The 25,890-nt window shown below is 38.6% G+C and overlaps 1 protein-coding gene across 4 annotated transcripts; it reads left to right on the top strand.

Annotated features, from left to right (window-relative positions):
- The first annotated feature begins 1,429 nt into the window (after positions 1-1,429).
- MORF4L1 (mortality factor 4 like 1) lies at positions 1,430-25,531 on the top strand. Of its 4 annotated transcripts, XM_080934723.1 has the most exons (14): positions 1,430-1,512; positions 6,283-6,329; positions 9,048-9,115; positions 11,992-12,108; positions 13,379-13,465; positions 14,784-14,864; positions 16,315-16,340; positions 16,782-16,870; positions 17,342-17,443; positions 18,611-18,699; positions 19,096-19,268; positions 19,850-19,934; positions 21,289-21,376; positions 25,340-25,531. In XM_080934723.1, exons 1-13 carry the CDS (start codon positions 1,473-1,475, stop codon positions 21,371-21,373), a joined length of 1,089 nt encoding a protein of 362 aa, XP_080790849.1. In that variant the 5' UTR covers positions 1,430-1,472; the 3' UTR covers positions 21,374-21,376; positions 25,340-25,531. The 4 variants fall into 4 exon arrangements, with proteins under 4 accessions (XP_080790849.1, XP_080790850.1, XP_080790848.1 ...); XM_080934724.1 differs by lacking the exon at positions 25,340-25,531 and having other exon boundaries at positions 1,432-1,512; positions 11,995-12,108; positions 21,289-22,013; XM_080934722.1 differs by lacking the exon at positions 25,340-25,531 and having other exon boundaries at positions 1,432-1,512; positions 21,289-22,013.
- The last annotated feature ends 359 nt before the right edge of the window (positions 25,532-25,890 follow it).

Raw genomic sequence — 25,890 nt, 5'->3', positions numbered from 1 at the left:
CAGGTCCTTAACTAGTGCGCTGAATCGATTAGCCGTCCCTTCAGTCCTTGTGATAAAATCGTTTTAAAAGTAAACAGAGGAAACTTTTCACAAAGTAATTTACACCAGAAGCCAGGTTTGGTGGTGCACACCTCTAATGTCAGAACTTGGGAAGCAGAGGCAGGTAAATGTTTGAATTTTGGCTAGCCTGGTATACAGACCTAGTTCCAGGACAGCTAGGGCTACTACACGAGAGAAACTGAGTCTGGGCAAAAAAAAATTAGAGACAGAATCTCAGGAGGTAGAGTTTGTTGAATTCTTGGTCAGCCCAGTCTACATGGTCAGTTCCAGGCAAGCCAGGGTTTTATATATATAGTAAGACTCTGTCTAAAAGAGAAAAGGCTTGGGCACAAAGCTTTCCCTAGGATAGTTCCGTAGCTGCAAACTGTGGAAGGGCATCAAATATCAGGACAACTATTTTCGGACTTAGCTCCAGGTCAACAGCTCTAAGCCTTTGCGTGCAATTTATGTATGTCTGTGGATACGGTGGTACGTTGTTATCTCGCAGCAGAGGACACTAAGGAGTTTTTGAGCATAGGAACAATGTGAAGAAAGCTTTTGTTGCTTTTGCTTTGTTTTTACAGATTGAGTATACATCTAATACTACCTCAAAGAAATAAGATGGCAAAAAATGGTACTGAGAGGTTAAATATGGAACCCTGACTTTGGTAGCAATTCAGGTTTGCCTCCTGAGAGGAGTGAGACCAAGTTCTTCAGAAGCTGCGGTCTACAAATGGTCCTGAGAATCCCCTCCCCCCCAAACAGGGCTTGGCTTTCTAAGCACTCAAGTTTCTGGAGCGGACCACCTTCCCACTAGCCTCTGGCTTAATTTCTGGCTTCCAAAGCTGTCCTAGGCCGTCCTGGTGATGCCCTGGAACTCGGGCTGCAGAGACAGCCCTGTCCTCAAGCCGCTTCAACACCTCGCCACATCTACGGGGCCTCGTTTCATAGCTAATAAGCATCTGCCCTTTTCTATCCTTTCATCGCCAGCTAGTGATTTACTTATATCTTCCTCCTTGTCACCAACAGAACTCAAAATCAAATCTGGATTTTAACAAACCTCTGGAGTCTGGATACTCAGGGGACTGGGGTTGCGGGGGGAGGGGAAATCGCGGGCGCGGGGCGGGGGAGGAGGGGTGACTCCCGCTCCCCTCCCCCCACCCTTTCGCGTCAGCCGCGGCCGAACTACCAATCCCGGCGTGCCTTGCGGGCGGCACGGGCGCAGGCTTGTGTGCGCGGCGGGTAGCCGTTGGCTGAGGCGGCGGCTGCGCGGGTCGCCGTGCTGTGAGGTCAGACGGCGCTGGCAAATCGCGCCCAGGATGTAGAGCTGGCTGTTCCCGACGGCGCGTCTGACGCTAAATTGGGTGGGGTAGAGAGTAGGGGGCGGTAGTCGGGGGTGGTGGGAGAAGGAGGAGGCGGCGAATCACTTATAAATGGCGCCCAAGCAGGACCCGAAGCCTAAATTCCAGGAGGGTGAGTGTGCAGCCTTGGGAAAAGGCACCTAACGGTGCAGCGGAGGGAGGCTGACTCGGGGCAGTTGAGGTTTGGGGGTCGGGGTCGGCGTGGCTCGCGGCCTGGGGAAACTGCAGGCCTTGCTTTGTTGGGGGTGGGAAGGCGCATTGCAGAGGGTAATTTCAGTGCGTCAACTGGCGACCGTGCTTCGTGGCGCGAAAGCGAGCCTCGGGCATAGGCAGAGCCTCGTCGCTTGTTTGTTTTTCTACTAGCGGAGAAAGTCTATTGTAGGGAGGTGCCCGGCGGGCGAGCGATGGCGACGGTTAGGAAGTGATGTGGCGTGGGGGAGGGGAGCAGCGACAGCCCATCCCCGCGCCTAATTCTCAGCCGCAGGCCGCGCGGGCGACTGTGGGCTGAAGGTTCGAGGCCGTTGGACAAACTGGCCATCTCAGCGTTCGGTGGAGTTCAACTGTCGGAGGGCTGGGGGGTGGGCTGTGCGCCCGGCGGCGGGAGAACTGCGTTGTAAAATGGCCGTGGCAAGATGGCCGCGCCATCATGGCTGCCGGCGTCGCGCAGTTTTGGGCCCGATGGAGCGCCCCCTGGCATGGAGATCAAGAGCAGAGGAGTTCCTTGCCTCTGAGTGATGGTGATGGGTGGGGACAGAAAAACAAAAAAACAAAAAAAAAAAAAAAAAAAAAAAAGACAAACAAAAAAACTGGAGCCGCCCGAGCGAGTTTGCAAGCTTGCTGTTGCCTGAGGGTATGGCTTTGCTGGTTTTTGGAGCGGTGCACCAGGGCCCTTTAAGTACTCTGGTCTACGAGAGGGTTACTCGTGAAAAGTTTTCAGTTCCTCCGTTGGGCGTTTCCATTTAGAGGCCCTTGGACTCGTCATTTTTAAATACAGTAGTTGCTTTACTGGTTGTAGTAGTATTAGATTAATGGCTATTTGAAAGCTAGCGCTTTGAGAAGTGTTTCTGATCAACGGTACTTCCAGTGGAAAGCAGTTACTCAGTTCTGACAACTCATCTGCCGAGGTCGTTTACTGGTATACTAAAGGGAGTAAAACTGTAAGCATAAAGAGGAACACTTTAAACTTTTTAAAAATATTTTATGTATATGAGTACACTGCTGCTGTCTTCAGACACACTAGAAGAGGGAGTTGGATTCCATTACAGATGATTGTGAGCCACCATGTGGTTGCTGGGAATTGAACTCAGGACCTCTGGAAGAGCAGTCAGTCCTCTTAACCGCTGAGCCATCTCTCCAGCCCCCACTTTAAACTTTTTACTTCTAGCTACGGCTGTATGTACTTGTTTTCATACGTGCTGGGGCCAGGCGCTTGCATAACTCCTGTTTTAGGATGTTTAACCATTAACTTGCCAGACTTTAAAATGTCCCAAGCTCCATCAAGTCGAAACGTTTTAAGTAATCGATAGACATAAGGGTATTCAAGAAGTATTTTGGTATGACTTCTTAATGTTTTTCTCCCACTTTGAGAAGCTGTGACCTTTTATTGTTTTGCTAGGTGTTTCTGAGACAGCTTTTTTTTTTGAGGCAAGTCTTGGTATATAGAGCCCCTGCTACTATATTGATCTTCCTGTCTCAGTCTTCAGAGTGCTGCAGTTAAATCTTGTTTGCTGTATCCTATAAATTTTCTCAATATTATATAATTATGATGATACTTAAAATAGTTTTGCGGGACTGGAGAGACCAAGTACTTCCCAAGACAAGCATGAGGACGTGAGTTTACCTAGCAAGCAAGTTTTAAAAGCTTGTTTACTTCCGCATGTGGTATTTACTTCCGGATGTGGTGGTTCACACGTTAATCAAACACTCTCTGGGATCTCTGGGTTTGTTGACGTCCTAGACTACTTGGAGTTTTTCAGGACATCCCGGAACTAGACTGAGAAACTGTTTTGTGTGTATGGGGGAGGGCGTTGCTCTCCACCCAGCAGGTGTTGAAGGGGTGGAGACCTGCACAGGTGGATGGAGCTCTATAGCTCATTGGCCAGCCAACCTACTAATGGCTGAATTACAGTGAGATCTCAAAAAATAGTGTGAAGAATTAGCAACCGTGGAAGACACTGAGCTGGCTGGCCCTCGCTTGTAGAAAGATGGTGTATACTGTAGTTTTGCTAACTTTACTAAACAGTTGGTGGTTCCCTGTGTAATTCGATGTTTTGTGTATCAAAGCATGCCAAGAGGCCCACAGGCTTCTCCAGGCTTTCAGAGCATAAAAAGCTTAATCCTTGGTTGATGTTAGAAACTAGAAATCAAGAATGATTGTTTTCTAAAGGAGACGGTGCTAAAGAGGTGGATAAAGGCAAACCAGAAAGATGGTGCTGGTGTAGAAAGCTTGGTAAATGTGTGTTCAGCTGTGGATTTCAGATGTAGCTCGGTGTGACACCTAAAATTCTGTTAAGTGTTAGAGAAACAGAGGCAGGAGGCTGACGAGCCAGGGGTTACATAAGATGCCGCTGTCTCAGAAAACAAAATTAAACCAAAATCCAAGCTAAAATATATGGCTATTTTTTAAAAATTGTATAAAAGATATGTTTGGATCCCATCTTGGTTGATTCCTGGGGCCCACATGGTGAAGGTAAAGACTTGTCTCTCATAAGTTGTCATCTGACCTGAGCTGTATTTACAGTGGTTTGTATATATAGTTACTCCCTTCCCCACAGTAGATAAAAACTCAGAGAACATCAAGGAAGAAAACAGTGTTGATGGGATTATTTTGAAATCTTGGTAGAATTTTGATAGTGAAAGGTGGTAAATTTGTGTGTGTGTGTGTGTGTGTGTGTGTGTGTACATATGTGTGTATGAATATCCTCGGAAGGAAGGCATTGGATTTCCAAGGACTGGGGCTGGTTCAGGGCAAGATTTTTGTCTAGAGTGGATATGAGGGTGGAGAACTGCCTTTGTGATTTGTCCTTTCCACGTGTTAAACTGCTCCATCAGTTATCTGTGTGTGTAAGTTTTCATTATTTAGGGAGCCTTACTTAGTGTAGCTTTTAGTTGAAGCAGCCAATTTTAAAAAGGTATATTTCAGAGTAGTTTAAAAGATACCTGGAGTGAAATCAGTAATCAGAGATCTGATCTCGGTGCTTCTGTTTAATAAAATGTTTTACCCATTTATATGGATCTTACCTCTGGACTGTTGGAAAAGAAAGTCTGGTCAGTTAGCCATCTTTATTCAAGGTGGGCATAGGTTTAGTAATACTTAAAACAGTTAAGTGGTACAAGATTTTATAGAACCTTGATGTTAAAGTTACTGGACCTTATTCTAGAAGTCTTAACAATAGAGGTCTCTGGTGAAGCTTAGGAAAAAATAATAGTTTCAAAACCACTCCATGGGCTAATGATGAGTTTGAAGAATGCTTCCATAGAAGGCACAAATTATTGGATTCGGCATCATTAGATACGAAGGTAGGCCTATAATCCCAGGACTGCTTTCACATGTTTAGTCTATGTTCCATGGGTAGTGGACAACATGTTTCTGCTGTCTGGATTCTGCTTTGTGACACTCACAAGGTGTTGGCACACTTTACTGCTTAATGGGAACAGTACAAATACAGTATAAGTTCAGAAAAGGATTCAAACATTTGATTGCCTATGTGTCCCTTATTAATGTAAAATACTTAGCACACAACAGAGCCAGCAAATAGATGCTTAAAGGGCCACATTTAAGAGTGAGGGAAGGGTCTCACCATGTAGCCTTGGCTGGGCTATGTAGAACAGACTGGCCTTGAGATCTGCCAGCCTCTGCCTCCCAGGTGCTAGGATTAAAGTTGTGTGCCACCATGGCAGGCCCATAATATATATTTTACAGTATACTTTTATTAAAAAGATTAATTTATTATATATAAGTACAGTGTAGCTGTCTTAAGACACACCAGAAGAGGGCATCAGATTCCATAACAGATGGTTGTGAGCTACCATGTGGTTGCTGGGATTTGAACTCGGGACCTATGGAAGTGCAGTCAATGCTCTTAACCACTGAGCCATCTAGATCTCCAGCCCTATAATAAGTTTTATAATGTGGTAGTTTTTTAGCATAAGACTAGTAGATTAAATTTTATAGTCATATACCTGACCCTGTTGGATACTTCTGTTACTTGAGATGTATAAAAAGCAAGTGGACTAAAAATAATGTGTTGAGATAAACTATCATTATGTGGGATCGAAGAGTCCAGAAATCAACAGCCCAGTTTGCTTGGTGAGCACAGATGGCTTCAAGTCTCAACTTTAGCCAGATTATATTTGAATTTGCAAGTGCTTATGACCAGGTTCTCAGGGTTAGCATTGTTGCTCATTGAAACAGCCTCGGTTTCAGAATACTGAGGAATAAACAAACATAGGTAGGATAACTTAACAAAATAAAAACCACTGGTCATTCCATTTCTTGTGTATGCAACTAGAAATTTAAATGTGTAGAGTATTCATTAAAAGGAAGTGGAGGTCAGTCAAATGACTAAACTTAAGATACTTGGAGAATAACATTTTAAAGTTCTGTCTCCAGATAATTAGAACAAGTGAACTAGCTAAACATTATCCCATAGGTGACTGCAGCAAAATTTATTAGGTGATTAAGTAGAAATTTAAGTTGATTGTTGTTGATTTTGGATATTAAGGATGTGATATAGTTTGTTCTGAAGTGTTCATGTATAGTCTTAACCTGTTTTTCCTACTTTTGCTGGGATTATTATCTAGTGTGGATAATAATCTTGGAGTCACATCTTTCTGTACAGCAAAGGACTCATAATTAACCTGGCCTTTCCTCTTTTTTCAGGTGAGCGAGTGCTGTGCTTTCATGGGCCTCTTCTTTATGAAGCAAAGGTATGGAACCTGCTTTCTTTTGGGAAGGTGGCCAAAAATGTTGGTTAGATCAGACTTAATGTCAAATTACAGTATTTTCTTACTTGATATGTAAAAGGTATTTTATTTTTTATAGGTTTATATATCTCCCCATCTCATTTTGAGTTTGTTACTGCTTGCTTGGTGGTAGAGACTTTTCTAAACTTCACAAAAGCCTTTTGGTTAGAAGTAGCATTTAAGTAATAGGTAAAGGTGTTTGTTGGTATAACAAATAGCATTTTATAGTTAATAATATTGTATGTTTGTAAGCACTTAAACAGGTAGGTTTGTGCCATCTCACAAATGAAGGTTAAATGACAACCTCGAACGCCAGTCTCCTCTGTCTTTGAAACCATCTCTTTTTGTCCTTATATATGTCTGATCTTCAGATTTCCTGCAATTTTAATCAATTTCCATCTCAGTGTAGGAACAGCAGGATTATAGTGAGTTTGGGGGAATCTACTTGCATGTCAAGCACTGTTATCTACTGAGCCATTTCCTCAGTGAGTGAGCTTGTCTCTATGTCCGTCTGGTTTTCAGACTTGAGTTTTACACTTGCTCAAGCTGGCCTTGAACTAACAGCAATCTTTAACCACTCATGCTAAGGTCCCAGGGATAGTTGTCATACGAATTTAATTTCCTGTTTAATTTGAATGGTAAAGTTAGAATCCTGAGTAAACAAAGCTCCTTTTTTCTGTTGCATCATGTGATCCTCTTTGATAAAAACTTAAAATTTAGCCAGAGATTCCTGGTAGTCAAGAGGTGGGTAGCTCACACCTATAGTCTCAACACTCAGGCAGGGGCGAGTGGATTATCTGAATTCCAGCCTGGTCTATAGAGCGAGTTACTGGACAGCCATGACTATTAAGAAGAAACCCTATCTCAAAAAACAAAACAAATCCCAGAAAATGCATTTATTTTTATTCAATATGTTTGTAGCACTCAGGATAAAAAGCCCAGGGCTTTGTAATGCTTGGAAGAGGGCTACCACTGCAGTTGAATCCATATAGATGCCCAGTACAACAAACATTTTACAGTCTAAAATTATTTTTTACTATTTTATTTCTGGTAACTTGGTAGAATTTAGGTTGGGGTATCATTCTAGTACTTGAACCTGGATTTAAGCACTGCAGCAATTTGTCTATCACTGAACTATCCCTATGACTGAAAATTAAAAGCTTCTCTAGCCATTTGTTTTTTAAGACGGGATCTTGCTATAGAGCTCAGATTGTTCTTCAGTAGGTAGGTAGTTCAGACTTAATCATATCCTGCCTGCCTAAGGATTGGATTTACAGGCATTTAAAAAAAAATTTAAAACATTTCTATGCCAAGTGCTCATTTTGTAGCCATAGTCCTGGAACACGCATTCTTTAGACCAAGGTGTCTTGAACTTGCAGGATGACTGCCTCTACCTCCTCAGGGCTGGGATTAATTTTAAAGGTGTGCCTAGCCAGGCATTTAAGAAAACACGAAGGCTACTAGATACTCAGGCAACTTAGTGAGATCAAAAAAAAAAAAAAAAAAAAAAAAAAAAATCTCACAAGAGTAGTTAAGCAAGGCAGGAGACAAAGCTCTGGCAAAGCGGTTTCCATGAATGAAGTTTTCATGGGCTAGTCCTTAGAACAGAAAGCAAAAGCTCAGTATCTATTTTTCTCTCCCTCACCCCTTCTCCTCCCACCTCTCTGTCTTCTCTCTCCCTTTCCTTCCTCCTTCCCCCCTCTCTCTTACACTCTATACATATTTATATATAAATATACAAAACATAATATTTAGAAGCAATTTCTAGCAATTTTACAATTGTATAAAATACTAAAAATGATGTTCACTTGTATTTTGAATGTATAGATACTTGTTTATAACTGAGTCCTTTTGATGATCTTGTATGGTTTCCATTGTTGTATAAACTTTCAGCAATCATCTGAACTGGCTGTTTTTCTTTAGCAGCAAAATACTCCAGTGAACATTTTTTTAAAATGATTGGAGAAACTGTTGTTTGGTTTGCCTATAGTGAACACCCTTAAGTCCAGTCAGATAATCATCACTTGTCATGGTGACTTTCCTTTAATTTGTTTTGCTTAGCTACATTTAAGACTACTTTAAAAACTAATTTTAAAAAATCAGCATAGTGTCATTTATAGACTTGAGAATTTTTTTGAGATTTTTTAAAATTTTCTTTTTTTTTAAAGATTTATTATATATAAGCACACTGTCTTAAAACACATCAGAAGAGGGCATCAGATCTCATTACAGATGGTTGTGTTTTACCATGTGGTTGCTGGGATTTGAACTCAGGAGCTCTGGAAGAGCAGTCAGTGAGTGCTCTTAACCACTGAGACATCTCTAGCCCCTCAATGTAGTTCTCAACTGGAGTTTGCAAAACAAAAATAGCTTTCATTTCTTGATCTTGGATAGCAGATCTAGCCTGTTGATTTATAGTAACCTCTTATTAAATCTATTTATTTCTAAATTGCAGTTTTGTAATTTTATACAGAAAGGTGTTCTCAGCACTAGATTTTAAAATCAAACTGGCTAACAACTCTCAGTTCTCAAAGGTGCTCTGAAAGTTTTACACTATCAAGTAGTTGAAACTAACATTAATTCTCCATAGTAAAAAGAACACATCTGTCATTAGGATGCAAATTTGCTTGTCTAAGAGGTAAGATTATATGTATACTAAAGACTTATTCTTTTTTATTTTAGTGTGTAAAGGTTGCCATAAAAGACAAACAAGTGAAGTACTTTATCCATTACAGTGGTTGGAATAAAAAGTGAGTATTAAATTTTTAAAAGAATTTTGTCTACTCTTGTAACATAAGTTGAAGCAAGAATGAGTCATTTTTAGTATGATGAAAACTATCAGGGAGACCTAAGCCATTTTATAGTACTTGATTCTTGGCAATATTTTTTCTTCACTTTGTAGTATCCAGGGGTTATTTATACCTGACCAACTATCTTGGTTAAATTATGAGTGGATGCATGTTTTAGGATAGTATGAATTTTTTGGCCTGAGCAAATGACTTATGACTTATGTTTTCTCATACACAGTTAAACTCAAAAATTGTAGAAAAAGGGGGGGTGTTTTAGGAATGACAGTTTATAAACCCATTTTATGAAGTTTTGAAATATGTTATTGTTAACAGAAAGTAAATTCATGTGGCTCAGCATAAAATTCTTACTTACAGAATTTAACTTTCTAGTGGCCATTAGAGCTTTTTGTCAGTAGTGTTCTCTTTGGGACCCAAAAGTAACAGGACCTAATAAATTATCCAGGTCTTTTGATATCTGGAATGATTTTTATTATTGATCTTTTGTACTTCAAGAGTGGCATTGCAAGGAACTAGCTATTCTGGAATTACTTCCTGATAATTCATAATGCGTAATGCTTTGTCTTGCTTGACACCCAGAGTCTGGTACTTATTTACATGAGAACAAAGGCCAACAATTACGGTGGTTGGTACTCTTGGAGGTGGGGGTGTTGTTGCTGGGTTTTCTCTGGCCCTATAACATTGGTCTAAATTACTTTTTAGAATTCTTATGAGGGGGCGGAGAATTCTTATCTGAGTAGCCAGCCAGTCAATTCAGTTCACTTGATAAAATAGGCTAATGCTTTTTAGGTAAGAAATACAGAACTTACTTCTTCAGTATAATTGTAGGAAGGCCTCAATTGAAAATTCATGAAAGCATAATCTGATTAACTTATATACAAACTATATCTAATAATGGTTAGTAGATAATGCCAGTATTTCAGGATAATATCAGTCTTACATGTATGTAGAAATTGGGAGCCAGATGTGCTGGCATATGCCTTTTTAATCCCAACACTCAGAAGGTAGAAGCAGGAGGATCTCTTTAGTTTTAGGCCCACCAGAACTTCATAGTGAGTTTCTATCTTAATAAAAATCTGTAAATTTTGGTTTTTAAGTTAATTGTAATATCGGAAATGGACTTATGGCTTCTAGAATATCTCCATAATAAAAAAATTAATAAAATTGAATTTCTATCTTTAATAGTTTATGAGGCTTATATTTATTGTTAATATTTTGCTAATATCCAGATAAAATAATGTGTAATAGACTTTTTTTCTATAGGAAGTAGAATATTTTTATGCATATTAGGGATGGGAAAGTTAAAAGTCCATATAAAGTATGAAAGGAAAACATAAACCACATTTATGGGCAGGGCCTACTTTCCCTTGCACACTTCAATTTATAGAGTTTTACTTTAGTAACTGAAGACAGTTTCATGCTTCACTCTTGTATATTAGGTATTTTATATAAAATTAATTATACATGGATATATAATAATATATATCCTTGTCATTATATGTACATAAGGTAACATTTTGTTGGTTGCTGTAAATTATGAAAAGTAAAGCCACCAGTTTTCTAGTTTTACTTTTTAAAAAAGTTTTTGCTTTGTTGGATTGTAGTTCATGAGAGAAATAAGTGGTAGTGTTATTTAGATCTTGTTCTCTTGGGAAAATCAGGAGTGGGAAATGGCTGTAGTAGACGTTCTGTGACTGACGTTCTTATGAGTGGTGTTGCAGTATACTGAGGGAGGTTAAGATATCGTAGGCGCCTTTCTTAGTTGGCGTGCTAAACGTTCCATCTTAACCTTTGGGGAATATTTAGAAATAATTTATCATTTTCCTTTTTTAATATTATTTCCTTTTAGCTACTGGAACTTGTAATAATCTTTCTGCCTCTGGAATGCTGAGATTACAGGCTTGTACACCAACCACATCTAGCTCTAGAGAAAAATTGAAAACTATTTTAGAGGAGTGTTCTTTAAATGCCGACAAAGTATATATTATGTGTGTATTTAATTTTGCCCGTGGGTTTGACTTTTGGGATTAGTCACAACTACTTTGGAAAAAAAACCTGAGAGACATGTTAGATCTCCATTTAAAAATGTGAGTGGCCCTTAATTTAGTAGAGATTCTCAGAATGAAAATGTTTATTTCAGTTTCATTGAGGATTTTTAGTTTTTTGCTTATAAACTCTTGGAGTGACTTGTAATTGGATATTAGTCCAAGTGCTTGTTTAGATGTGGTTTATATCTGAGAGGAATGGAATTGCTAAGGTTTTAAGGTTTAACAGCAGTTAAAAGATAGCACCTTTTGATTTGGGGAGAATAAGGGTATACACAGTTTTTCTTTTTTAAAGATCTTCATCAGTGGGGATGGAGTTCAGTGGTAGAAATCTTGTACACCATGCATGGAGCCCTGGGCTCAGTCTCCAGTACTCACCCTACCATATCCCCAAGAAAAGAAAAACAGAAAGACAGTTTGTTGAACACTTTCATTCATTTATTTAGAAACAGTGTCTTAATATGTGGCCCTGGCTGGTCTAGAGCTTGGTTATATACCAGGGTGCTGGGATTTAAAGTCTACACCGCTATACCTTGCTGTAGGACACCTTTTAAATACCCTGGTACAGCAAAACCCTCAATTGTAAACTGGAACTTTTTAAACATTAGTTTAAAATCACAGATACTAAGCTATTTCTAAATTTTAAAAACATCTTACCAGAATTTGTTGACACAGACATTAAAATATTCCATTTGTAAATGAATCTTGATAAAGCTTAAGCTAAATTCTTCACATAGTTACTGAGATTACTTTGTACTATGCTGTCTGTATCAGAAGTGCTGTGAGGCCCAGGCGCTCTGAAAAATCTTTGAAGACACGTGAGGATATTGTAGCCCTTTTTCCTGTTCCTGAAGGAGCTCCCTCAGTACACCACCCCCTCCTGACCTCTAGGTAAATGCATGTTTTAAAGTTTTCTTTAGGAAATCATGTTGAGGAATGTTTTTGTTTTTGTTTTTGTTTTTTTTAAAGTTTATTTCCTTTTGGCTATACTCTAAGAGGTCAGAGGTGGGAATCATTAAGTAAAAGATTACTTCACGTATACACTTGATGGTGTCACTAGTGGAGCTCCATCAGCAGGAGGAAAGACTAATTTTGCTCAAAAGTTAGTTTGTTCAAAACTTTAGCATTCTATCACAAGGTTTTGTTTTCCCGTACACATCTGCAAAAAAGCTTGTTTTGTGTGAAGCCAGATAGACACATTAGCTTTTACAAAGCCTCTAGTCATCCTTGGAAGTTGAAATGCTCCCTTTGGATAGACAAAAGCGATCAGTGCGGTTTCTGAAAAACTATTCTAAGCCTTTCATGTACAGACTTAGTCGAGTCATCTAGGTGGTGAGTATTGTGGAATTTTGTTCCCAGTGCACCTTTAGCATGTATGAGCTGTGTAACAAGACAGTGCTGTAATTCTGAAAGGGTAATGACCAAGAGACTCGTAAGTAACTTGTTTGTAGACCATTTAAAAATAATGTGAATAATCTACATACATAGTTTATATTTGAAATGCTACTTCTCACTAGAACACATTTTGCTTAAGATTTTTCTTTTAAGAATAATAGATTTGGGGGCTGGAGAGATGGCTCAGCGGTTAAGAGCACTGACTGCTCTTCCAGAGGTCCTGAATTCAATTCCCAGCAACCACATGGTGGCTCACAACATCTGTGATGAGATCTGGTGCCTTCTTCTGGTGTCTGTAGACAGCAACAGTGTACTCACATTAAATAAATCTAAAAAAAAAAAAATTAATGGATTTGCAGTGCCAGCTTATCAAATTTAGAAAAAGCATGGTTTGTTGATTCATGTAATTACAGAATTTGGAATACTGAGACAGGAGGATTACCATGATTCAAGGCCAAGTTGGGACTCGTTAAAAAAGGGTCTCAAAAAACTAGGGTTGACAAGATGGCTCAGTGGTTAAAAGGACTTGCCACCAAGGGTGAAGACCCAAGTATGATTCCCATGACCTACATGGTGAAAGAATCAACTCCCAAAAGTTTTTCTCTGGCCTTCACACACATACAAATAAATGTCAAAACAACAAAATAAAACATGTTATTTCTGAAATTCCAAAGTTTTAACTCTTAAATCTTCAAAAGTTATTTGGAAGAAACCCTAAACCATATTAAAAATGTACTTCAGTGTTGTTTTAACTTGTCTTTTTCAGTTGGGATGAATGGGTGCCGGAAAGCAGAGTACTCAAATACGTGGATACCAATTTGCAGAAACAGCGAGAACTTCAAAAGGCCAATCAGTAAGTTTGATTTGAAAATGAACTTTGAGATTTTTGGACATGGAATAAACAAAATGGGGGTCATGTTGGCACCTCCTTTTCTACTTTTGGTAAAATGATTCTTGGTACTTGTTAATTCCAGTGTTAAAGCTTGATGTCAAGTAATTAAATATTTTCTAAGTTAAAAAAAATATTCTGTCATTTGAGTCTTGTCTTCTAGCAGAAGAACCCAGTGTTGGAAATTATAGGTACAAACTTTTTAACCTCTTCTTTGGTGCTGTAGAAGGCTGATGAAGAAACAAAAAGGAAGAGATATTCCCACTAATTAGTATCTCTGAAAACACATTGAGACAAAGGAACCCAGAAAAATTATCTAAAGAGTAGTTACTACATTTGATTGTTACAGTATTTAAAAGATTAAAATTATAACAGAATCAAAAGAAAATACTGGAACTGCTAGTGAATTCCGAATCAGGCACAGCATTGGAATTTTCAGTTTCTGAGATCATACTGACTTTAGCAATAAACTTTTCATTTTATTCCTTTGCATGTGGATATAGGTTTGCAATGATGAAGTTGGAGTCAGTTTTAGTTTTTCTTAAATGGGGGTTCTGGGTATTGACCTCAGGTTAGTGGGCTTGGTAGCATTTGTGGCACTTTGACCTCTTGGGCCAGCTCTGGCTCCATTTTTTTTTTTAATCTTTAGATTTTTGTAAGCCTTAAACATTTATTTTGGTGTTTATGTGTGCCTAACAAAGACAGAAGAGAGGGAATCAGATCCCCTGGAGTTACAGATGACTGTGGGCCATCATGTGGGTACTGGGAATCAAACCCAGGCCTTATACAAGAAAAAGGAATGCTCTAAATCTTTAAGCCATCTTTGTGAGTGTGCGTGTGTGCGTGCGCGAGGCATGTGGTGAACATACATAGTTGTGAACTGCCAGGTGGGTCTTGGGAATTCAGGATCTCTGGAAGAGCAACCCAAGTATTCTTGGCTAGAGAGCAGCTCTAGTTTCATTTTAAGACATTTTAACTCTTAAATACAGGCAATTTGGAACATTCTGAAAGTCTGCTTACACTAACAGATAAGATAGGCTTTTGAAATTTAAGACAAGGTGTACAAGTCTTGCTGGCTGGGAACTTATTACTAAGTAGATCGGGCTAGCCTTGACTTCACAGACATCCATCTGCTTCTGCCTCCAGTGTGCTGGGGTTAAAAGTATTTGCCACCATATTTGGCTGCAAAGCTCAGTTTAATACAAATTCTAGATGGAATTGGGCACATTTGGTTTTTCTTATATAAGTATTTAATGATGACTTTCTGACATTATTTTTGAAGGGAACAATATGCAGAGGGCAAGATGAGAGGGGCTGCTCCAGGGAAGAAGACATCTGGTCTGCAACAGAAAAACGTTGAAGTGTAAGATGCTCTCTTTGTTTAAATATTGCATACCGCTTTATGGGTATAATTTAAGTTTATCATAATACATTTTTGTCTCTAATAGTGAAATTCTTAATTCTCAGGTATCAGGTTATTAAAGCAATGCAAATTATTTTGGCAAAGATTACTTTTTCAGTAGTGCTAAAAATAAATGGCTAAAATGAGAATGAGAAAAGTATAATTTGTAAACTCTGGCTTCATGGTAACCATGATATGAAAGTCATGTACACTGCATCTGTAAAGGTTATGTAACTGAAAGTGATTATAGGAAGATGACCAACTTACATGATCTTAAATATAAGTAATACAAAAACATAGGCCATAACCACTATTGAAGGGTAAGTTTTGTGTTCATGGATATAGGGCCATTCAGTGAAACATGGGCAGCCTACCAGTGACCTCCTAAAGAAAAGTGGCGTGCTCTTCCCTAGCAGCTATAAACTGCCAGTGGCTCCTCAACTAAGGGTAGGATCTCATGAGCTCCTCTTGAGTTCATGCTAGAATGTTGACTTGTACAGCTAACTCCAGTGCAACAGCCATGTCATGTTCAGAGGTCAGCATTTCATAGCACCTTTTCCCTATCCTGCTTTTACATTGTTCCACATTCTTTTGGGCTTTCTTCCCTGAGCTACGGGGTCTACAGCTTGTGATGTTCTTAATGACTGAATCATCTCTCCAGTCCCCTAGAATATGGCTTTTAACAGTTTATATTTTGACTACATATAGTCATAAGTTTTAGAACAAGAATAAAGAACACTAGTAATTTATTGTATAAATTCAGCTATATACTTGAACTAGCTGTATATTCATAATAGGTAGCATGTGGATAGAATAAGCAGGACTGTTGAGGAATCCTTACTAGGAGGAGTCATTAGAATGAGTGGTTTCAGAGTAGTTGAGCAGTGATTCTCATTTTATGGTGCAGCGCTTGTGTTTAAAGGATTAGCTGTAAGAGCTGATTCCTTTTGGTTTCTGTGAATCAGCATGTACATATATGCAAGTGAAGAAGTTCTTGATTTAAAAACTAGCTTTGTACTCCAGATCTGCCTTCCTCTGCTTTCCCAATGTTGGGATTAAAGGTACGCACCACCACACCCAATTTTTTGTTGTTAAAATTATTTTTTTAACTTTTAAATTGATGTGTATATGTGGCTGTGTGTTCACAAGTGTGCAGGTTCCCACAGGGACAGACAGGTGGATCTGTGTTCAAAGTCAGTGTGGTCAATATAGTGAGATTCGGGATGCAAGAGCTGCATAGTGAGACTTTGTCTCTAATAATAATAATAATTCTAAAATCAAGATTAATGTTTTAGGAAGCTGACTTAAGATATAATCACTGATAATTTTGGTGGGCCATTTCTCTCTGAATTTAACACTCTAAGGATTGGAACAGTTTTGTGGGAGTAACTTTGTTTTCCTCTCTTTCCAGGAAAACAAAAAAGAACAAGCAGAAAAGTAAGTATAAACTTTCTTAAAATTGACCTGTCTGTAATATGTAGATTGTGAGTTCACTATATTAAACTGACAGTATGGTTTGTTGACCTCGAGTAGAAGTCTCACAGTAGCAGTGTTTGTGGATAAGGACAGAATGGTTTTATAATCTTTTGACCTTCTGTAAGATGTATTTGTTTTTACGTACCTGCCTTAGTCTTAATGATTCTCTTAGGAAGATAGCATTTTAAATATTATTAAATGCTTTCTAAATAAAATATTAAATAAATTATTTTTAGAAATATTCTATAAGTTGGATTTGGATTTATAAAATAAAATAAATATATAAATATTTATAGATACATTTATAAGTATAAATGTCTACAATGGGAAAATGAGAAGTTAAGACACTCTTTACATTGAGAATTTGCTAGTTAACAATGCCATTTTTACACATTTTTGTAGCACCTGGAAATGGAGATGGTGGCAGTACCAGTGAGACACCTCAGCCTCCTAGGAAGAAGAGAGCCCGGGTAGATCCTACTGTTGAAAATGTGAGTTTTTTTTCCTTCTGGTAAGCTGTTTTAAAGGCCCTGATGATCCTTCTTTACTTTCTCACTCCCTTCCCTTCCAATATTTGTGTTTGAGACAGGATCTTGCTATGTGGTTTTGGCTAGTCAAGTGCCTCAATTTCCTAATGCTGGGATTACTGACAAATGCAGGGGCAGGTTGTAATCTAGTAACTAAAAAAAAGGGGGGGGGGTCTTTAAATAAAGATAACCATGTTAACTGTGCCTAGTGGTGCATGCCTTTAATCCCAGAAGAGGGAAAAGTGTACCCTAGGGGTCACTATAACTCAAGACCATAAATTTTTTTCCTGACTTTATGATTTCATGTATTGGCTCACACCCCCTCCCCTCATTGGCAGTTTTTTCTTTTGAGTGGCTCCTTCAAGGAATTAGCTGTACCTGGTATCTTAAAGAGAAGCAAGCAAAGTTTTCAATGCCCTTGGTTTTCTTATTTAGGAAGAAACATTTATGAACAGAGTTGAAGTTAAAGTGAAGATTCCTGAAGAGCTGAAACCATGGCTTGTGGATGACTGGGACTTAATTACCAGACAAAAGCAGGTAACTTGAAAATGACAGATGTGGTGTTTTTGGCAAAAAAGAAAAGAAAGGTGTGAAGTTATAATAAAAATATTCTAATCTTTAAGTTTACAGATTTTAAATTTCTGTCTGCATATGTGCATGGCATGACGTGTATGCAGTGCCTATGGAAGGCATTGGATTTCTTAGAGCTGGAGTTGTAGATGATTGCTAGCCACTGAGTGGGGTGCTTGGGTTCTAATGCCCTTAATTCCTGAGCCATTTCTGATCCCTTAAAGTTTTGTTGATGATTAAGAAAATTGGAGTTTGCTGTAGCAGAACTCTCCCAAAAAGCTAATAGACAGACATGTGCATTTTCTGTCTTACTGTTGTTAGCATTAGAGCATTTATCCTTGTCCTGATAATGGAATATAGTAGAAGGCATATGACATTGCCTACAATTGATTCTGAATGAATTAAGGTTGGAGGTTTAATTAATTGTTTGCACAAGTTGTGGGAAAAAGCAAATCCCCCTGGGAAAGATGCAGACAAACTAACCTTGTCCTGAGATAGATAGGACAGATGGCAGAACAGCTTGGCAAACCACTGAGGTTTTGGGGTTTACAAATGGGTGATGGGTTGCTTAGAGAAGTGTAAGCAATTCAAAAGTCAATATACCACTGAAAAGCCCCACCCCTAAGTAAACCATTTATTTAGCAAAGCTGCTTGTGACTGTTGTCTCCCTGGAGGTTCATCTTAGGTGTTGGTGGGGGGACCCTGTGGATCATTCAGATGTCAGCTTTCTGAGTCTTGTTTACTTATTACTTAGTCTTAGGAGCCTCTCTTCTCCCCTCTAAAGGAACATGTTCAAAATCTAAAGACTTTATAAATTGTTTTCACAAGAATCCTGAAAAACTTGAATGCTACTAAAAGTTTGATTCTCTAAGTCCAGATTTAGGAACTATTTAAATTGACAAATGACAAGTGCAGTGGGAATGATGGGGATGAGAATGAGAGTTGTTAAAGATTTGTGAAATTTGAAGTTCGTGGACATAGTTGGAATGTTTGTGGATGTAGTTGACGTCATTTGGTCATTTTCCTGCGTTGCATTTGTAATCCTGAATCCATTTATAAAGCATTCTGTGCCTCATCTACTTTTTTGGAAGGAATGTAATTTTTATAAACATTTGTATTAAATTTTTCCCCTAGCTTTTTTATCTTCCTGCCAAGAAGAATGTGGATTCGATTTTGGAGGATTATGCAAATTATAAGAAGTCTCGAGGAAATACAGATAATAAGTAAGAATGTGCCCTTTTTGAATATACACAGGGTACTTAAGTACTATTTTAGGTACAGCTGAAGGTGTGCAGTAAGTAGGTGCTTTACAGTCATTACAAGTTTTACTGTTTTGAGGCTGGTGGTGGTGGTGGTGCCTTTACTCCCAGCACTCGGGAGGCAAAGGTATGGTCTGAGGCCAGTCTGATCTACAGAGTGAGTTTCAGGACAGCCAAGGTTTCCCAAACCCTGTCTTGAACTTCACCTCCACCAAAACTTAAGTATAAATGCCTTCTTATTTTACATAGTTCTTAAATTGGTTTTAATTGTTAAAAAAAAAAGTCTTAGCTATAATTTCTTACCTGTATATTCCTCACAAAGGAAATACTTTGAAAGTAATGTTTTTGTTTTTTTATCAGGGAATATGCTGTTAATGAGGTTGTGGCAGGGATAAAGGAGTACTTCAATGTAATGTTGGGCACTCAGCTGCTCTACAAATTTGAGAGACCTCAGTACGCTGAAATTCTGGCCGATCACCCCGATGCACCCATGTCCCAGGTGTATGGAGCGCCACATTTACTGAGATTATTTGGTAATGAGAGTTAAGAAAAGTGATTTGTTTTTCTTCTTCTTCTTTTTTTTTTTTTTCTTCTTCCTTTTGAGCCTTTAATAAATGAGTTTTTGGTCTTTACTAAATGACCAAGATAACTGAACATGACTTTTCGGTTTGAATATTTATTCAATTAAAAAAAATTTAAATACCAAACCTTTTTGCAAAACATAAAAAATAAAAAAAACATTAAGACCTGGAGATAGCTCAGTTTATAAATTCAAGTGTGAGGATCCCTCATCCTCCCAAACCTACATAAAAACAGCTGGATGTAGTGGTGCACACTTGGGACCTAGTATGTGAGGGTTGGGGTGCGGGTAAGGGGTGGGTGGGCATTCTGGATTCCTACTGTCTGCCTTGACTTAGTTGGTGAACCCCAGTCTGGTGAAAGAGAGACTCTTTCTTTAAAAAAAAGGGTGGATGGCACTTAAAGACACTTAACTTACAAGACATACACATAAAAACATTTAGTTTATGGAATCAGTGACAACTCACTTTGTGCATAGTTAATACATGTTACAGTGCTACTTTGAATATAACTAACTTAATTCTTTGTTAAATAGTGCGAATTGGAGCGATGTTGGCCTATACACCTTTAGATGAGAAAAGCCTTGCTTTATTACTGAACTATCTACATGATTTCCTCAAGTAAGTTTAATTGAGATCACAAACAGTTGGAATAGTTACTTAAAGTGTGAAAGAATAAATTAACATTATAATTACTAAAATAATGTATTTGTTCAGATGTCAATAAGGCAATAAACTGTAAATAGCATATGTGGGAATCTTACAGACGGAGAGTAAGTTTGTAAGTGCTGTATGGGAAATGACTTAAGGAGTGACTTAAGCCTCCAAGCTATTAAGACAGTGAAAACATTGTAGGTTGATTTTGTAGTTTTACAGTGTTAGAAGAAAGATTAAATTGGTCAGTGCAGGGAGATAACTAAAAGAATGATTATAGGAGACAGAAATGTCTCAGGCCTGTCAAATTGAGGCAGGATATTTGTAAGTTTAAGGCTGGAATAAGCCATACTCTTGAGTTGAGGCCTGTCTGGAAAATAATGCCCAAGGATAAGGATATAATATAAAATCAGTTAACAGTAGGTAACTTACCATATTGAATTTAAAAGACTGAAGAAATGGTAAAGAAGCAGTTTTAGCTTCAATATTATGTTAGAAGGTGTTTTTATAATAGGGAAAAACTTAAAACCTAGCAGCTTTTGAAAATGATAGGATTCTCTAAATACACTGAATTTCAGAAGAAATTAAGGTATGCAGTATTCTAATTCTTGTTCAGAGAGAAACATTTCAATTTGAAAAAGACTGGGACTTCCAAAATATGGATCATAGCTACTGTAGATTACTTCTTGGACTTGTTATTGGGGGGAGGATTGGAGTATTTCATTGTTTATGGCTCTTGTTCTACAGTGGTAAATATTTCCTTCAGACTCCAGTTTTGTTGACAACATAAAAATGAACTACTGTTTTACATTTTGCATCCCCTTTTTTAAAAGATTTATTTATTATATATAAATACACTGTAGCTGTCTTCAGACACACCAGAAGAGGGCATCAGATCTCATTACAGATGGTTGTGAGCCACCATGTGGTTGCTGGGATTTGAACTCCGGACCTTTGGAAGAGCAGTCAGCACTCTTAACCACTGAGCCATCTCTCCAGCTCGCATTCCTTTATTTCAAGTTTGAAGTTGAAATATGTTTGTAGACAACCTTGTACTTAATTGAACAATCTTGAAAAAGCTAAAGAAAATGAATATTACTGTTTAGGGGGTAGTGCTACTATATAGTAGGATAGCTGTTTACAGATTCCCTCAGGTGAGACAGCTGTCCCTGGCTCAATAGAGAATAACTCGAGGTGCATTTTTGTTGGTTGCAATTTTACTGGATTGTATTTTAGTGATGGGCTTTTCGGGGAGGCAATGATTTGTGGTTAGTATCTATAACTTAACATTTTCACAACGAATTGACAATTTTCTTTTTAGGTACCTGGCGAAGAATTCTGCAACTTTGTTCAGTGCCAGTGATTATGAAGTGGCTCCTCCCGAGTACCATCGGAAAGCCGTGTGAGGGGTGTGTTCTCTCTCACTTGTGCTTGGGTCTCTGTAAACAGTTTGGTTCTTAGTCCTTCTCTTGTACAAATGATATACTTTGAAGACGTTAGTGTATAACAGAGTTGATGTTTGTTTTCTGTTTAAACAGAGAAAATAAAAGGAGTAACTGCTCCTTTTTTCTTTTTTTTTCATTTCAAAGTTTCTACCAGTGTATCAGTGATGGACAACAGAGAGACATGCTGTAGAGTGTTTGCCTAGTTGACGAAGCTGCTTTTGAATGCTGGTGGTTCTGTTCCTTTGACACTACGCACTTTTATAATATGTGTTAATGCTCTATGACAAAATGCTCTGATTCCTAGTGCCAAAGGTTCACTTCAGTGTATATAACTGAACACTCATCCATCTGTGCTCTTTTTTTTTTTTTAATGGTGCTTAAAGAGCCCATCCTTTGCAAGTCATCCATGTTGTTCCTTAGCATTTTATCTTTGCTCAGTTGTTAAAGAATGGTGGCTTGTTTTCATGGTTTTTGTATTTGTGTCTAATGCACGTTTTAACATGATAGACGCAATGCATCGTGTAGCTACAGTTTTATGGAAAAGTCAATCTTGTAGGAGTTGTTTTTCAGATCTTCAATAAATTTTTTCTTTAAATTTCAAGAGATCGTGTGTCTGTGTTATCAAGACTTTGGCACGTTGTATATTGTTATTAGAAATTGATTGCTTAGGAAATTGCTTAGTTATCTGGTTGTTTGTGGAATGAAAAGCTTACTTGGAAGTGGGGTAAACTTCTGGTGTAGGGATTTGTCATCTTGAGTCCTAGCTTAAAAAGCCAGATGTCCATGTGATAGTGCCCTTTTTATTCAGATTCTTGGTAGTTTTGATCATTAGGGGCATTATTTTTACCTGTGTAAAAATTGCTGTTAGTGTTATTTCAGGTGTTTCTGTGAGAAATGAGCTAAAAATCTGTATGGAACGCAGCATCAGGATATTTGGAAAGGGAAACATTGTTCTTTTTAATAGAGATTCAGTGATTTGGACCTAGGTACAGAACATTGGGAATGGTTCAGATGGCAAGATCTAGAGTATAGGAGTCATAGGGATTGAGAAGAGGTAAGAGATGGGGCAGTGTGAGTTCGAAGCCTTTGAGCTGTAGTAGTGTTTGATTATATGTTGTGTGGGGTGGGAGATAGTTTACTGTTAATTACTTATTAAGTCTTGGGTTCAATTCCTAACACAGAATGGGGAATAAACCTACTTGTTTGTTTGGTACATATAAGGATGGTGGGGGTTTGCTGTTTTCCTGTATTTCAGTGCCTGTATGTAGAATGTTGTTTGTATTCACAGAGTTGGGGCCAGTGAGGTTGCCACACTGCTTGTCAGAGGACAACTTTTTAAAGAAAACTTGTTCCTTTTATCTTGTACATGTGTTCTGGGGATTGAACTCAGGTTGTTAGGCCTTTCCTTGCTGTTCCCTAGCCCCAGTGGTGTATTATAGTTTTATTCAGTCAAGATGGATTTATGAGTCATTAATTTATGCATCTGTGTATCTTAAAGTTTGAATTTTTTCTATAGAAGTAACTGATCAACCCTTTTTTTTGTTTTAGGACTTTTATTTTACTGTGTTGAAAGTAATTAGCTAGGTATTAACACTGGGAAGTCAGAGGAAGGAGGAGCTCAGGTTTTGGGGACTTCCCTGTCTAACACATCAAAGTAAAGTAAACCTTTTAAAAATTATTTATTTATTACATATAAGTACACTGTAGCTGTCTTCAGACACACCTGAAGAGGGTGTCAGATCTCATTACAGAGCCACCATGTAGTTGCTGGTATTTGAACGCAAAACCTCTGGAAGAACAGTCAGTGTTTTTAACCACTGAGCCATTTCTCCAGCCCTAAACTTTTCTTTCATTGGTTTAGACAGAGTTTTTCTGTATAACCCTGGATTTGGAATTTAATTCTGTAGACCAGGTGGACCTCTTTGCCTCCTGGGTGCTGGAACTAAAGGCATGAGTCCTTGCTTACAAAACATGTTTGTTGGTAAGATAGAACAGGGGAGGTGACTTTTAGGGTAAGAGTGCTAATCCCAAAGGTTCAGTGACCCAAGTTTTGAACTTCAAATTATAAATCTTACCTACAGAGAAGGTGGAAATAGAATGCAAATGGTTTGGGAGTTCACCAGCAGAAACAACAGGCTTTAGCAAAGTAGAAGCAGGAATCAACTCCTGGACTCAAAACACAAAGGAAACAAAAATCCAAGAAACATATGACTTACAAAATGGCTGTATTAAGGGTACAGTCCTGGAATGTGAGACACTGAATCTGGGTCAATAGTATCCACTGCTGGGGAGACTGGGATAGGAGGAGTCCCTGTCCAAAGATGAAAATGCTCACTCAACACAAGTTATGGCTTAGGACTGAAATGGCCCCCATGAGTTTATTTAAGCATTTGGTCTCTAGCTGGTGGCACTGCTTAGGAGACTGTCCGGAAGAAGTACAAGTAGACCCATTCATTGGGGTATGTATACTGCCTCCCGTGCCCCACCCTGCTTCCTGACCTGCCACTTAACAGGTGTTATTACAAGTTCCTGCCTCTCTGAACTGTATGCCTGGAAATTTGCAGCTAGATTTGCCACAACAGCAAAGGAAAGTGTTTATGGAAAGATCAAGTTTGTGGGCTTTAGTGGTGCTACTGGGAGACATTTAAAAATAACAAAAACAAAAAAATCCTTAAAGTTGGTTATTTAACTTGCCTTGCCTGCTTGTGGCATCTGTAGACACCATGGTACCTTGCTTGCATACAGCCTACTTTAATCTTTTAAAATTTATGTTATTATTAAGGATTGGTGATAATGTTTTTAGGTTTTGAGATTATTAGGATTAGCATACTTGGCTCTCGTTTGCTCTCATGTAATTTCTGGTCTTTGCTGAGCATTACTGTACAGGTTATACAGCTCCATGTCTTGCTGGCAAATGAGTACTCGGGTCCTCTGGAAGAGTAGCTGGTGAGTGCTCTTGACTGCTGAGCCATTGCTACACTTCCCACTGCCTACTCATTAACATCATTTTTAAAGCGCGGCACTGTCCCCTGTTTTCATTGTCTGTTATTTCAGCCAATATTTTGGTTTGTTTGGAGTTTTTGTCTCCTCTCTTGAGTTAGCTTTCATGTGTTGAATGAACAGAGCACATTGAAGAATAAACACAGTATATGTATATGAAATATGGAACTTCCCAGGGGCTACATATAAGCATGTATCTACATTTAGAAGTCTAGACACACAAATTAAAAACCAAGAGATTACACTACAGAATATCAAAAAATTTAAGAGGAAATATAACTTTGGGCATATATATATGTGCAGTGTCAAAAAAGGACAAAAATCTGAAAATTTATATGTCTTCAATGTAGGTGAGGTATCACATAGTTTCAAAATAATCAGAAGACAGAAATGGTACTCTATTGTTATGTAAAATGCTTGAAATAAAGTAAACTACCCCAAAACAAGGGCAATAAAAATAAAAGGGCCCCAAATCTGCTGCCCAAGGAATTCCAGTAAATAGCCAGCACATGCCGTGGAGCACAGAGGTCACAAGAAGCAGGCAATTTGACTTAACCTTTTGTAGAACCAGTTTACCCAGAACAGGAGTTAGTGCAGTATTGTGCTGCCCTCCTAACACCTCCCCGCTCTGCTACGAAATCTTATTCTCAGACCCTGTACTAAGGCAAGATTTGAAGACATCAACCTCTTAGACCAATGAAGGTTTGTCTCATTGAGTTGGAAGAAAAGATATTTAAAGAATAACTGAAAGGAACAAAATGGAGCTGGAGAGATGGCTCAAGAGGTTAAGAGCACTGGTTGCTCTTGTAGGGGTCCCGAGTTCAATTCTCAGCAACCACATGGTGGCTCACAACCATTTGTAGTGGGCTCTAATGCCCTCTTCTGGTGTGTCTGAAGACAGTGACTACTCAAATCTTTTTTTTAAAGGAACAAAATGGACTTAGACCAATAAAGATGAACTACTATTCCATCAGTATGGAGAACAAGACTATAGTGTGGTACAATCATTTAATGTAGCCTGGCTTCAGTCTTCTGGACACCTTTGGTATAAGGAAGGAACTGAGTCCCAGCCTGACTGACCTTCACTGTGGCATGTACACACACATTCTCACCTCCATCAGCTGTTGACCCAAGCCCTCGTTTTCTGAGGGGCGATAGCCCAGGCAGAAGGAAGGCTTTTGCTCTCAGTTCCTGGACTCCTTGTACATCACATGAATTGCCTCTTGGGGGGGGGTTGTTACCCATTGGGAGAGCAGCAATTTCAGACACAATTATTATTAAATTATTTTTTAAAACAATTGTGGTTATTCTTTGTCCCTCCTCTTTCCCCCCAATCTCACCCTTCACTCCTTTATCCCGGGCTGACGTAGAATTAAGTATATAACCTAAGCTTATCTTATTCACAGGACCCACCTGTCTGTTGTCTTTCCAGGTGTGAAGATTATGTGTGCACACTCCCGGTCAATTTTGATTTTTTT

This window comes from Micromys minutus (genome assembly GCF_963924665.1).
Source record: "Micromys minutus genome assembly, chromosome: 21".
NCBI lineage: Eukaryota > Metazoa > Chordata > Mammalia > Rodentia > Muridae > Micromys > Micromys minutus.
Note: the sequence above shows the minus strand (reverse complement) of the source record. Positions and strands in the feature narration are given on the sequence as shown.

Bases quoted from the DNA above. Each gene is read 5' to 3' on its own strand.
- MORF4L1 (XM_080934723.1), top strand. From the start codon at position 1,473: ATGGCGCCCAAGCAGGACCCGAAGCCTAAATTCCAGGAGG. The intron at 1,513-6,282 runs GTGAGTGTGCAG...CTCTTTTTTCAG, and splicing joins GAAGCCTAAATTCCAGGAGG to GTGAGCGAGTGCTGTGCTTT. The intron at 12,109-13,378 runs GTAAATGCATGT...TGTCTTTTTCAG, and splicing joins CACCCCCTCCTGACCTCTAG to TTGGGATGAATGGGTGCCGG.